The 13,559-nt window shown below is 39.6% G+C and overlaps 3 protein-coding genes across 3 annotated transcripts; 1 reads left to right on the top strand and 2 right to left on the bottom strand.

The window, feature by feature from the left end:
- Window positions 1–1,752: 1,752 nt before the first annotated feature.
- etnppl (ethanolamine-phosphate phospho-lyase) lies at window positions 1,753–8,925 on the top strand (the record flags this gene model as incomplete). The annotated part of the gene is made up of 13 exons (XM_079580542.1): window positions 1,753–1,835; window positions 2,015–2,133; window positions 3,215–3,374; window positions 4,875–4,949; window positions 5,139–5,232; window positions 5,863–5,979; window positions 6,162–6,244; window positions 6,329–6,554; window positions 7,521–7,675; window positions 8,128–8,217; window positions 8,425–8,555; window positions 8,690–8,754; window positions 8,836–8,925. Exons 1-13 carry the CDS (start codon window positions 1,777–1,779, stop codon window positions 8,923–8,925), a joined length of 1,464 nt encoding a protein of 487 aa, XP_079436668.1. The 5' UTR covers window positions 1,753–1,776.
- A 365-nt stretch (window positions 8,926–9,290) lies between these two features.
- Window positions 9,291–10,688, bottom strand: ostc (oligosaccharyltransferase complex subunit). The gene is made up of 4 exons (XM_079580234.1): window positions 10,474–10,688; window positions 10,069–10,162; window positions 9,773–9,970; window positions 9,291–9,575 (listed from the first exon to the last, which is right to left on the bottom strand). The coding sequence occupies exons 1-4, from the start codon at window positions 10,610–10,612 to the stop codon at window positions 9,557–9,559; spliced, it is 450 nt and encodes a 149-aa protein (XP_079436360.1). The 5' UTR covers window positions 10,613–10,688; the 3' UTR covers window positions 9,291–9,556.
- Window positions 10,689–11,298: 610 nt separating this feature from the next.
- Window positions 11,299–13,372, bottom strand: rpl34 (ribosomal protein L34). The gene is made up of 4 exons (XM_079580206.1): window positions 13,217–13,372; window positions 13,041–13,140; window positions 11,513–11,616; window positions 11,299–11,419 (listed from the first exon to the last, which is right to left on the bottom strand). Exons 1-4 carry the CDS (start codon window positions 13,279–13,281, stop codon window positions 11,338–11,340), a joined length of 351 nt encoding a protein of 116 aa, XP_079436332.1. The 5' UTR covers window positions 13,282–13,372; the 3' UTR covers window positions 11,299–11,337.
- Window positions 13,373–13,559: the final 187 nt, after the last annotated feature.

Raw genomic sequence — 13,559 nt, 5'->3', positions numbered from 1 at the left:
CACTCTCTTATGGATAGTGGTAATATATATATATATATTGTGAAGCCCTAGTTTAAGATTCCTGTCAGTTAAAGTGAAGTACATTTCCCTGACAAAAAACACACAAGCAAACCAGAAATAAACTAGTGCAACTTGTGGCCAGTTATGTCACATTCCCTTTTGAACAATCAGCAACACCGTTATCAGTGTTTTTTTTGTACGGAGGTTATGGAGTTGTGGTTGCAAAGTCATATATACATATGGTCAATGGTTTCGAGTGAGAGCGAGCAACCGGTGTTTCTTGTGATGCAGCTGAAACCACAGGTGGATGAGTCTCACGTCATCAAAGTGTTCTGGTAGTGGAAGTAATGAGAGCTCCACCCGTGGGAACGTCTGCACACAAGTTTCTTTATTGTCGTCGGTTGCTTGCTTGGTTTGTCCGTGTAACAATTTCTGTGCATATATTATGTGTATTGTCTCCATATTTTAAACTTATTTATTTTTCTATGATTTCTTAAGCGAAGGCATTGTTTTGGTTGTGAACAGCATTCCTTCCAGTTCTTTTTTTATACGTCCAGAAGGTTAAGATGAAGAAGCTGGAAAATGGTACTGTGTGAATAGGTAATTTTGAGTTACTTTGTGCATTTACTTCTGTGTATAGGCCTTATCATGGGGTACGTTTCTTTAAAATCGTATGTATAAAAAAAAACTGAATATAGCCTGGATGTATGCAGGCTCAAGTCAATGCAGTCACCTATACAGCTTTGTCACACATTCGTTCATTTCTCCATCTTCGCATTGAATGTAGTTTGATATATGTACAGTGGATTATTAGGTGTATTGTTGAAATGTGTGCTCATTTTGACAAAAGTGCAATTTTTCTTCTTTGGTTCATGCGTGTAGCACCAAATGCAGCTAAAACGTCACAGCGTTGTATGTGATTTGGATAGCTCTGTGTGCTACCTTGTATACCACTACCTGAAAACATGCTTACTTTGACATTAAGGAAGTTCACCGTGTTTCTCTTCTTAAGTTTGTTGTTTCTTTTCAAAATATTTTTTTTTGTGTCTTCACTTTGTTCTCACAGGTGCTGTATCTATAGTGAGTGCAGCTATTTTAATACATTTTAGAGTTTTTTTTTTTATTGGAGTTTTAATGTTTTGTTCATTGTAACATGCTGAAGTGCCAAAATATTTTACACATTTATTACCATCAGTATGACAATAGTGAGTTGGCGAAAAGCTACAATTCTTGTTCACGAGTTTCTTTAACAAAATAATTGAAGTCCTTTTGGCATTATGATAGATACATCCAATTATTAGGCTTTTTTTTTTGTTTTACAGTGAAAACAGGAACATATGTTACGTTCTTTCTGATATACTTTAATTGTATTTCTGATTAAAAATGATAAGTATTTCTTTCTTCATTTCTTGTCTCTCCATATTGGCATTGCTTTGACACAATGTTCACCATAATTTCAAGTGACTTCATTTGACTGTACTGTTGGAGCCAAATAAATGCAGACTTTCAAATATACAACTTAATATTGTTATTGTGTCATTGTGTGTCATTGTGTGCTAAGCTTTATTCACTCATTTACATTTTCTTCTCATATTATTATTTATTGATTTGTATAGATTTACGTATATGCATGTTGATAGTCAGCATTCTCACTTATCGCCTGGAGGTGGCAGCACGAGAGAGACGCGCTTATATAAAAAAGCCGGCCCATTCCTGCGCTTAGTTGTACAGTCAGAGCACCGCGAAGGACCGGGAGGTGAGCCTCTGGACAGCAAGATGTCTGGCGTGGAACTTGAGAAGAGCAGAACGATAGACTTGAGGAAAAAGCATATAGGGTGAGTCGAAACAGTTACTTTTTTTTAACGTTTTTTTAAATTATTTTTTTTACTTCTTCCGACTGAAAAATAAAGGTTGTGAGTCTTTGCTATGACATACACTAAGAATGTGCTGTAGTATTTGTTTTATCTAATTTTCAAGCGACAATTGTGCCAAGTTAATAGGTGCTTTCCTGTAGACCCTCGTGTAAGATCTTCTTCAGCCATGACCCCATCAAGATTGTGCAAGCAAAGGGCCAGTATATGTACGACGAGAACGGACAGCGCTACCTGGACTGCATCAACAATGTAGCTCATGGTAAATCCGCAGCCACTGTACTAATAGCAATAATATGACAATAGATATGTAGCAATAATGGGGTGAATACAGTTTTAATATACTTTGATGAACTTCAATGACTACTGTAACCCATATAAAAACTTGTAGTGCCAACTGGTCGGCTCAGTTGGCTGGAGCTTTCATCCATGGATCCAAAGGTCAGCGGTTTGAATCCCAACTCTGACTGGTACAAACTGATGTGCTGCCCATGGGCAAGACACTCATGCAACCTTAAAAACAACAACAAAAACTGTCCCAAATTATCTGAATTAACCCTGCCCGTTAAAGCTATTATTCATTGTATATAAGTACTATTACTTGAGTGTGTCTATTTTCTTGACAGTAAGTAAGTAAGTAATGTTTATTTATATAGCACCTTTGACAGACAAAAGTCACAAAGTGCTTCACAAAAATACAACATAGAAATACAAAGTACATTTACATTTACAGTCACAAAAAACGTGGTCATGAAACAACCCCTATTCCACTGGAATTTAAAATGCTATAGGAAATAGTTAAATTTCCTGTTTCTTGAGAGCTGATAGATCTCCATTGTGAGATCAGTAAAGTCTTGTCTTATCTTATCTTATCGCTTGAACGTGAATTTAGTTTGGAAGTGATTGGTGCAACTTGGGGGTGATCGGAGAGGCCAGTCACTCCCAGGGCGACTGCGGCTACAAGTAGCAGCTTAGTACAGAGAATGGAGTAAATGAATGACTACGTTGTACATTGTAGGACACTGAAAAACATAAAAATCACTATGAGACTATAGGCCACTACTCCGAAAAGCAAGTGACCGAAAGAACTCATTATTTTTCTTCTGTACTTTTAAACTAATAGTCCATTTGTGTCAACACATGTTTAAAAAATAAATAAAAATAGTTGCAATAACGCAGCAGTTGTAAGTAACCCTTTCCCAGAATTAGGTCATTTAATTCACGCTGCCCAATCCATTGCCTCATATGATTTGTTATAGCTTGCCTTTCTTTGACCCAACGTTCTGCTTTTTGTAGAAGAGTAGTGTCTAGCTCTAGCTTCTTTTTCTTGTTTATTTCCCCAGTGGGCCATTGTCACCCCGAGGTGGTGAAGGCGGGCGCGAGTCAGATGGCGCTTCTCAACACCAACTCGCGCTTTCTGCACGACAACATTGTCCTTTTCGCCCAGAAACTGCAATCCACGCTGCCGGAAAAGCTGTCTGTCTGCTACTTTGTAAATTCTGGGTAGGTGCATGAAACTGCTTCAGTCGCCTTGCAAAAACAAATGGCAACACAAGCTTTTGTTTTTAAGGTGTGGACTATGGTGGTTGATTACATCGTGACAGCTAGTAATTTCGCTTTGTATATTTTGTGTGCAGAATAAACAAATGTTAAAGGTGTGGTGGGTGTATGGAACCTTTTTGCCACCACTTTATGTTCATGTTATGCAAAACATAACGCAACAAGTGGTAACAAATAACAGTGGTAACAAAACATGCTGCAGAGTAAGTGCCATAAGTGAGACATCTATTACATTCCTAAAATATTTTCAGGGGAAATGTGCTTTTAGTGTTGCATAAACTCATTGACACTATGATGCTATTTGCAAACCTTAATATCTAGGCACTTTCAGTCCATACAGAGTGATTGTGGCGGTTCATTTGAGATTCCTGTTCTTGTTGGCGTGGACAGTGCGCTCAAACCTAGTTACAAAACAAAGCTTGCAGAAAATGCATGGCTCACAGTTTTGTTTACCCAAGCTAATCCAAGTCTTCATCGCCTGTTTCTGATTGATTGTTGTATACCCTTCAAATAAGAATCTATACCAGGTGTTCCTAAACGTATCAGATCCCTAAAATGACCATCCAAACCACCTGGGAAATGATCTCAATTCATACAGCGCTTTCATCCATTCACTCTCACATTCATGCACCAGTGGGAATAAAGTGTCTTGCCCAAGGACTGGCGCATGGGATTAAAAGTGTGGATAACTTAAGATGGCATTACTCCCACAGTGAAATGTAACGAAGGCTCAATCGTGATATTTTTTCCCCCCGCCCAAATGCTGCGTCAGTGCTTCCTTTATTTAGACGTTATTTATTGACTCACCCAGGCGTCTTCAGTGTGAACCGGAATTAGGCAGCCACAGCGCTGTCTGCAATAACATGTTTTACAGTGCTATATGTGAGCCCAAGGTGTATCCAACCCTTGGCGTCCTTATCACTGGCTTGATATAACAGCACCTGCGGCAAACTTGGTTGAAACTCTCTACAAGTAAACACTTTAGTGCCAAGTGGGCTATAGATAAGAAGCGCGACAATGGCACGTCCTGTACGGAGTCGGCCGACAGGTCTGCGAACTCATTGAACCTACCAGTATGGACAAAAGAGACAAAAAGATAATGAACTGCTTTATAACAATATTAAACACCATGAGTATTTCACAAAATGTTGTATGACCTAATTATATCTTATCTTATCTAATCATATCTATCTTTTTTTCTCACTTTCAATTTTTGTTGAAGATGTTCCCTCCATCCTCCAATAAACCAGCTCTCCACTACAAACATGAGAAGATAAGAACTTTCCCTCTTCCTTCCTCCCTTCCACTGATCAACGTAATTGTAATAGCACTAATAAATGTGGCCTGTTGTCACCCTCGTCCTGGGAAGTCAAACAGTGCTTGCCCTGTGTGTTCTGTAGTGACTCTTTAACTCACGGTTACCTTTGCTCTTTGAACTTTCAGCTCAGAAGCCAACGACCTGGCCCTGCGCATGGCCTGGCAGTACACGGGGCACAAAGACGTCATCACCCTCCAAAAGTAAGTCTGGGAAAAGTGCTTCATCATTGCCAGATAATGTTTTCAGGGACTTTTATAAGGGAAGGTAATGCAAGTTCTTTTTTTTTTATTTCCCTTCTAAAAATAAAACGATAACCTCACATAGAGACTAGCCAATTATTGGTATGTGTATTTTGTATTTTGATGCCTATGTGTTTTGTGTGTTTGCAGCGCGTACCACGGTCACGTCTCGTCGCTCATTGACATCAGTCCCTACAAGTTTCACCAGCTGTCCAGTTACGAGATGAACCCGTGTGTACATGTGGTAAGTGCCGGCCTGTGTACACTATTAAACAGCCATGACGTGACATGTTGTGGCAGGTCGCTCCTCTCCAACTGCTTCATTTAGGTGCTACAGACTGGGGCTTGGCTCACTCCCAGAAATGTGCACCGACTTGATTCTTGAGGAACTTTGTGTCTCTCTAAGAAAGAAGGCCTCATTACCTTGTCACACAACCCTCAAAACAAGGTCAAGTGCTTTATTCGTTAAGGCACGGTAAATGGTGAAATAAAACAAAAATAACACAAATGTACAATATTTACATAGTTTTCATGTTGCATAGGAGTGGATAAACTGAGTTAAAGGGACTATACAGAGTTTAAAAATGTTAAAAGTATGTATTTTCCTCCCCCTACATGTTCCAGCCATGTCCTAATGTGTAGAATGAGCCCAGACCTATTCACCACAACTGTTACTTCGGTCTGAAGTGCCGTCATGCACGAGCTTAATATAGAAGGTGTAGTTACACATAAGACCTGAGGTGGCAGTAGTGAGTATAAAATGGCTAACTTGCATCTAGCCCCTATAAACAAACTGAGTTAATAAGAGAGAGGACTTTCCAAAGCATTGAAACTTCCATTGACAGTATTAAGTTGAATTTCCCCTCTTGAACAGGCTCCCAGTCCAGATGTGTACAGGGGTGAATACAGAAGGGACCACCCAGATCCAGCAACAGCATACGCCGATGACGTGAAAGACATCATTCACAAAGCTGAAGAAAAGGGAGGAAAGGTAGAGTACTACTGTGCATAATGCCTTGTTTGGTTGAAGGTTGGGTAATATTGTTACATGTAAGTGTTCCCGTAGCTTGGTTTGTTGTTATGAAAGGATAACATTTTGTAGATGTCAGAACGATGAGTTGCTTTTATGAGCCAGGCTTACATAAACTGACACAAAGCGCTTGTTTTCACCAGATCGCTGCCTTTATTGCGGAGTCGCTGCAGAGCTGTGGTGGACAGGTCATCCCCCCCGTGGGCTACTTCCAAAAAGTGGCAGAGTGTGTAAACCAGCAATCCACTTTTTTGGATTTTTCTCAATTTTGAAGAACAAACTCTAAATACTACTATACTTTCTCTTACAGGCATGTCCGAAAAGCTGGGGGTATCTTTATTGCTGATGAGGTCCAGGTGGGATTTGGCAGAGTCGGTTCGCACTTTTGGGCCTTCCAGCTTCAAGGAGAGGATTTTGTGCCCGATATTGTGACCATGGGCAAACCAATCGGCAATGGGCACCCTCTGTCGTGTGTGGTCACGACTAGAGAGGTGGCTGAGGCCTTCATGGCTTCAGGAATGGAGTATTTCAACACAGTAAGTACAACAACAGTAACAACTTTTAAAGGAATAGGCCACCGTTTTTATATACTAAGATATGTTCTTACCTCACTTTAGTCGAGTTAATATATCCCCGTCTGGTCATTGTCCGCGCGCTCTGTCACGCAAACGGAGCACATACGCAGCCTCTCCCATATGTGACATAGCTCCGAAAAAGCTCACGATAGAAGCTACCAAGCTCTTCCACGTGTTCCCTATTTAAATAAAGTTACGTGAAGTGTTTTCATGCGAAGTATATTTACACAGAAATGTAACGTGTCGATTTTATAAGCAAATAAAAAGGGGGACTATATTGTGAGGCGTAATGATACGAGGAGTAAAACGTCCGCGCAGTAACTCCTAAAGGTTATTGACGGAAGTGAGCGGGGGGAAGTCTTTAGGAGTTACTACGCGGACGCTGTGCTCCTCGTATCATTACGCCTCACAATATAGTCCCCCTTTTTATTTGCTTATAAAATCGACACGTTACATTTCTGTGTAAATATACTTCGCATGAAAACACTTCACGTAACTTTATTTAAATAGGGAACACGTGGAAGAGCTTGGTAGCTTCTATCGTGAGCTTTTTCGGAGCTATGTCACATATGGGAGAGGCTGCGTATGTGCTCCGTTTGCGTGACAGAGCGCGCGGACAATGACCAGACGGGAATATATTAACTCGACTAAAGTGAGGTAAGAACATATCTTAGTATATAAAAACGGTGGCCTATTCCTTTAATATGAGAGAAAGACTTATATTTTAAAGATTTATCTAACCTTGTCATTTAGCCGCCACAAATAACTTGCTTGTGCATCAACTTCATGTGATATCTGTCACATTATAATCATGCATTGTCATCCCATGATGCTTCACTCGCCTGTCGGCCTATGTCATGTGTGTGGTTTAAGTCTGACCAAAACGCGGCGTGGCTGTTCCTCTCTGATGGGTTTTCGATTTCACAGTTTGGCGGTAACCCCGTGTCGTGTGCCATCGGCCTGGCTGTGCTCGATGTGATTGAGAAAGAGGATCTCCAGGGCAATGCACTGCGTGTGGGGGGATACCTCTGCGGTCTGCTGGAGAAACACAAGGAGAAACACCCACTGATAGGTGATATCAGGTGAGGTACATGTACAGTTACACCAGGAGCTATAGGTCCAGTGCATTCAACAGATAACAGACCATACATTACCTAAGAAAATTAATCTTTAGGTAGGGTGACTGCATTTTCCACATTAAAAACTGGGAAGCATCGGGAGCTTGTGGGGGGGAGCCAGGTTTTTATTTTATTTTTTTACCCATTTCACCAAACTTCATGTTTATAAAAGTCTATTGTCAATTTAATGGACCAATTAGCATTGAGGTGATAGACTTTTAGCTATTTAAGTGGTGCAATCACTATGGAAACTGGGACAACTCAATGGTTTTGGAGAAATCCACTGGGACATGGGACAGAGGGCTCAAGACTGGGACTGTCCCGGGTAAACTGGGACGCCTGGTCACCCTATCTTTAGGTTATATATGTTCTTGAAAGCAGCCTACATGTGTTTAAAATTATGGTGTTTCCCTCAGGGGCTGTGGCCTTTTTGTTGGCATGGAACTGGTGAGAGACAAGCACAAACTAACCCCAGCTACAGCGGAGGCACAAGAAGTCATTTACAGGTACACATACTAAAAATCAATTTAACAATACAAATTTGAAGCAGAGAATACAGACGACCAATGAATGGCTCTACTTAAAAATGTGTCAGCGATCTACAGTAGGGTCATGCTAGTTGTCTTTACAGATTGTTATGATCAGCTTAGCAACCACTCAAATCATGTTTATCTGCTTTTACTGTTTAAGAGAATTACCTTTTTTTCCCTTAGGCTAAAGGAGCAGCACATCCTCTTGAGTGCAGATGGACCTCATCGCAATGTGCTCAAGTTCAAGCCGCCAATGTGCTTTGCTAAAGAAGACGTTGACTTCGTAGTGGAAAAGATTGACCACATTCTCACTGGTATTTATCCAATGCCTTATCATTTATTTCTTGGCGGCACTGACCTCTTTTTGTCATGTTAATAATTAAGTATCAAGGTGTAATGATAGCTCATGGTGCCTGAAAGAGCTCAAACGATTTAACATTGTTTACAGAAATTGAACTTGCATTGGGCATGACGAACAAGCAAAGTGTCAACAATGAAGGAGGGAAAACAAAGGCAAGTTAAACCTGACTGCCAACATCCGAGTTACTTAAAGAGCAAATCTTAATGTCTTATATCTGTCATGCTGTATTTAAGGTATCAGATGAAAACAAACATCACCACAGTGTGATCTACAGCAACGGAGGCAAGAAGGAAGCGGTTCGAAGCAAACGGATCAAAACATAATGCTGCTTTGATGGGAATAAATCCTTTTTTTTTTTTTTTAAGTAAACTGCAATACTGCTGTAAGCTGCACATATACAAATGAAAAAGTGTTAATTATATTTCTCTTCTTGATGGTCCTGCCTATTTATGAAATGTGAATATTTTTAATTGTATTAATATGAATACATTGCACTAAATGCAAAATGCTTTTTGAACTAGAGCTGTTTTAAAAACATGTATTAAACTGATGTAACATACATTTCATTGTTTGCTGTCTAAAAAAAGCTTAGAACGCCACCTATTGGAGGATTCTTGCATTGCACTTAATACTTGTTTCCACTGTAAAGGTCTGTCTAAAACAAGAACAGCAACAACATCTGAAAACAAGATTTAATTTATCTCATACAAAAGTGTATTAATTCGAAGCATTACAAATAATGCTATACAAATGATGTGTAGACTGGCTTTCAATAAGACACAGATGGGGCCAAATAGTTCAGTTTTTACAGTATTGACCCTTTTGTCTATGATCAATATGAACACAAGTATTGTTTACAATATCAGTGCCTTTGTCTCCAAATCTACAGACTGCAGTTCATTTTCATTTCATGATCAATCCTTGGATGGCTTCAACGGGTGGCAGTGTGCAACTTTATCCCATCAGGTATCCTCTGGAAGAAAAAGAAACACAGCTTTTAATGATAATATTAATCAGACTTGTATAGCGCTTTTTTTGAACACTCAAAGACACTTAACATTGTACTGGTGAATCAAAAAAAGCCAGTAGGTGGGTTTTGAGTAATGCTTTGGGTTTCAATATTAACTAATAATAATATGAATCGAAATAAGGACAAACAAAATAACTTACGGCAGCTTCATGCGCATAAACACTCTGGCCATGAAGAAGCTTAGGAGCACACTCACAAAGCCGATAAACAGTAACAGAAATCGGTTGAGTTTGGGAATGTTGGGGGCATTTGATCTGTCCAGGATTATGAAGCCGAGACCTCCCATTGTGAAGAGGAAGCTGGAGGCCAGCCCTTCCATAATGTATTGCCCGTTCACCCTGAAAATCAAGTGACATGTTAAATATTAAATAATCATAACATGTTAAATAATCACAACATTTCAAGTGCACAGTCAGGGGGATCGTGTGGGTAATACCTGTAGGCCAAAAAGGCAACTGGGCGCTGATGTCCATGTTCATCAGTCATTGAACCCACACTTGGAGGCTCAACAATAACGTCGTAGATAATTCCTACAAAACAAGGGGTATTTGACACATCTTTATAAATGTGGAGATGAAATTACTCTACCTTAGATCACCATGGGAAATCCTGTGGTGCTAAAGTATGTAAGAAAGCAGTATTATAATGCGCTTGACTGATGGGCTATCAACTAGCTCTTTAGCTTTCTGTATTTTAGGAAAAGCTACTGACAGTATAAACAACGCATTTTGAACATGAATTTCAAAAAACAAAACAAAAAGACAGCACAGTGAACATACTTTAAGTAGCTATATGTTTTTAGATATGTTCATTGCAGATTGGTTAGCATAGCATTATTTACCTCCAGTGATCAGAAAGTAGGACACAATGACCACCGCATAGACGGTCATGGCAGACGGCATATGCAGCCAAGAGGGTTTCTTCAGCTTTACGTTTGGACATTCCAGCACTGTAAACGGTACACTGTACAGAGTCTCCATGGTTTATATTCCCAGACCAATGTCCCAGATGCACGGTTCCTGCAACTGGATGGAGACGTGTCCCGGAAGCACACGAAGCGGCGACTACGTCTGACGTCAATGCGTAAAACATGATTTACGTTCGTGTAAATATGATATAAAATCAATATACAAACATGAGCGGTTATTTTGTTTTGTTTTTATTTGCGTTGTTTCCGTATTCTATCAAATGGATAATGTTCACCAATTTTAATCACTAATTACAGTCACTGAATAGCACTTTGCACGAGCAGTCAAGAGGTGGCAGCATTTATGTGAGGCTCAGCTATTCATGAAAAAACGTCGAGCTTGGATATGTGAAAGTAACTATGACATTAATATCAGTGATTCTGAAGTGGGTCAGGACTTGCGTGCCTATTTCAGGAAATGTAAAAAACTGAAATTCCCATCTGGAACTGCATGGAAACACTATCGGAGTCTGTTAAATCAATGTTATTGGGTTCATAATCTATAGCTTGTTCAATAAAAACTTGAGTAGAAAATACAATATTTCATACGATTATGTGTATTCATCCTCTGGCAATGGTGGATCCCGAAGCCATACCACATACAATTTTATAACCTTGAAAATACAGAGAATATAACTCATCATACAAAATTAGCTGCAGTGTAATGAACCATTTGGACAAACTATGACACAAGTAGCATTTGTTTGGTGGATTTTATTTTCATTGTACAAACACATTTCACTTTTTCTGGCTTTGTGCCTGGGCCTTCAGCACCTTGACGACGATCTTCTGCTCCTCAATCAGAAAAGCACGCTTGATCCTTCAAATGAAAAAGAAAAAAAGTTTTAGTTTATCATTTTAAAATGCACTTCAGTGAAATAATGACGAGCAAAACTTTCACATGGCTGCTTACCTGTCTCGCACACACTTTGCGCACATTGAGCCTCCATAAGCTCTGCTGACGTGCTTCTTTGTTTTGGAGAGCCTCATGAGAACCTGTGGTCTGACGGCACGGATCTGAAAACAAAGGACATTTTATTACATATTCGGAAAGATCCCCTTCTTTGCCTGTGGTTTTGCTGAAAGAAAAGCATTGTCATGACTAAACAAATCTTCTGGCAAATGATGTTTATCAGAAATGTTATATTAGTTCTACTGTCGAAGCCATGAATTTAAGTAAGCAATGATTAAATGCCTCATCACAGCCAAGCCATTTGTTTAATTTCATCCAAGAGGCTATTTTTATAATGCAACCTCAGTACAACCAAAGAGCTTTATTTTTAAAAGCCATTAGAATGCTACAATAATTGTAGAATAAATTAACACAATGTCCCTTTTAAAAAACTTTTGAATGACGTGATAGTTAATTACTAGTGACCAAAGGTGGGTAGTACTTAATTACATGTACAGTGCTTGAGAAACAATTTGACATTACTTCTTGGATTACAGTTTACTTGGAGTACTTTTACTTGCGTTACCGTAATTCAAGGAAACACTCTTATGCGAGTTCAACATTTGGTTACTTTTTCTACCGAGTGATTCTATGACAAAAGCTTCACGACATATACAAATGAATCAAAGTTTAATTAATCTAAACTGAAAGGTTTTGTATATTCATTTGATTTCAACAAATTAGACTTGAGCTCAAATAGTCACTACATGAAACCATTACTTTTATTATTCCCAGTTTGTATATACACAGTACTCCAGTAGCAAATCCACCAAGTAATTTGAGTAGAGTGACTATTTGAGTCTTCAAGTTTCCCTTCTACTTGAGCAGAATTATTTGCTCTTAAATATTTCGGCATCTTTATCCACCTCTGCTGATGAGCCATCTGTAGATGCTACCAACGCAGTTTGTTTACATTTACAGATGCAAGAGTGCAGCACTTTGTACAAGCATTAGTAGCCAAAGGTCATACAGCCTTTTCATTTTTCACAGCCTTATATACATTTTAGAATTTCCTACTTTGTTTAAAGTAATCCATTTGATAGAACATGGGTTGTATAGGCCACACCAGACCAACGGCAAAATCTAGCCTTTTAACATCTGCTCAGGCCTCTCTAGATTATTTTGATACCAAAGCACACTTGTTAAAAGTTCTCCAAAAATATATAAAAAATGCCCATCCCTTTCAGAAAAAAAAAAGCCTCCATCCGTCGTTTTTGGTCTGAATGCTGAGAGTTTTGGTCACCATCCACGAAGGGGGACAAATCAGGCCTCCATCAAGCAAACTAAGATGAAGCCAAGATGAAGTCATCATCTTAGATGAAGCTAGCACGTCTTAGCTTCATCTTTCCAGCGGATCAAAAGAGCTCTCATGACCATTAGAAGGCATTACAGCCTCCCCCAATTCTTGATAACTGCCACCCAATGAATGCAACATTTTCCCAGAGATGCAACAGCTTTTAGACTCCTGTAAATAATCGAGAGGACTTACTCCACGCAGTCTTCCTGGGCAGATGCCACATGCGGACTTCGGGGCTTTGCCGACCTTTTTTGTGTACAGGTAGACAATACGGTTACCAGGGGTCCGAGACCTATAAAGTGGGACACGGATGTTTTAAAATAAGTCCTGATTGTGATAATAAAACACATGTGCTTCTGAGTACTTACAGTCTGGTTTTGTTGGAGGCTGTGTTGTAGGACAACCTACGACGATACGTCAGGCGCTGCACCATCTTGAAGCTACAAAAACACACAACTGATGTTATTGAGAGGGAACCAGCCAAGATGCGAAAGCTAAACGTTTTACGATGGAGCTGCTAATACAAACAGTAACCGAAAATGTGTGCATTATCTCCCTATTACAGTCATACATGGTGGGAGCGCATCAAGCGGCCATTATAAGCCCCTCAACATCGCCAAAATATCACGTCTTACGGGCAGAGTAGAACCACAATTATCGGGGGGATCGACCCGTATAGGTTTATTATCTTAATCGGCTATGAATATTATC

This window comes from Gobius niger (genome assembly GCF_951799975.1).
Source record: "Gobius niger genome assembly, chromosome: 21".
Lineage (NCBI taxonomy): Eukaryota > Metazoa > Chordata > Actinopteri > Gobiiformes > Gobiidae > Gobius > Gobius niger.
This window is presented reverse-complemented; position numbering and strand designations above follow the sequence as displayed.

Bases quoted from the DNA above. Each gene is read 5' to 3' on its own strand.
- ostc (XM_079580234.1), bottom strand. From the start codon at position 10,612: ATGGAGACTCTGTACAGTGTACCGTTTACAGTGCTGGAATGTCCAAAC. The intron at 10,163-10,473 runs GTAAATAATGCT...CTTGTTTTGTAG, and splicing joins CTACTTTCTGATCACTGGAG to GAATTATCTACGACGTTATT. The intron at 9,971-10,068 runs GTATTACCCACA...CTTGATTTTCAG, and splicing joins GTTGCCTTTTTGGCCTACAG to GGTGAACGGGCAATACATTA.
- rpl34 (XM_079580206.1), bottom strand. From the start codon at position 13,281: ATGGTGCAGCGCCTGACGTATCGTCGTAGGTTGTCCTACAACACAGCC. The intron at 13,141-13,216 runs GTAAGTACTCAG...CCCACTTTATAG, and splicing joins GCCTCCAACAAAACCAGACT to GTCTCGGACCCCTGGTAACC. The intron at 11,617-13,040 runs GTAAGTCCTCTC...CTTTGTTTTCAG, and splicing joins GCCCAGGAAGACTGCGTGGA to ATCCGTGCCGTCAGACCACA.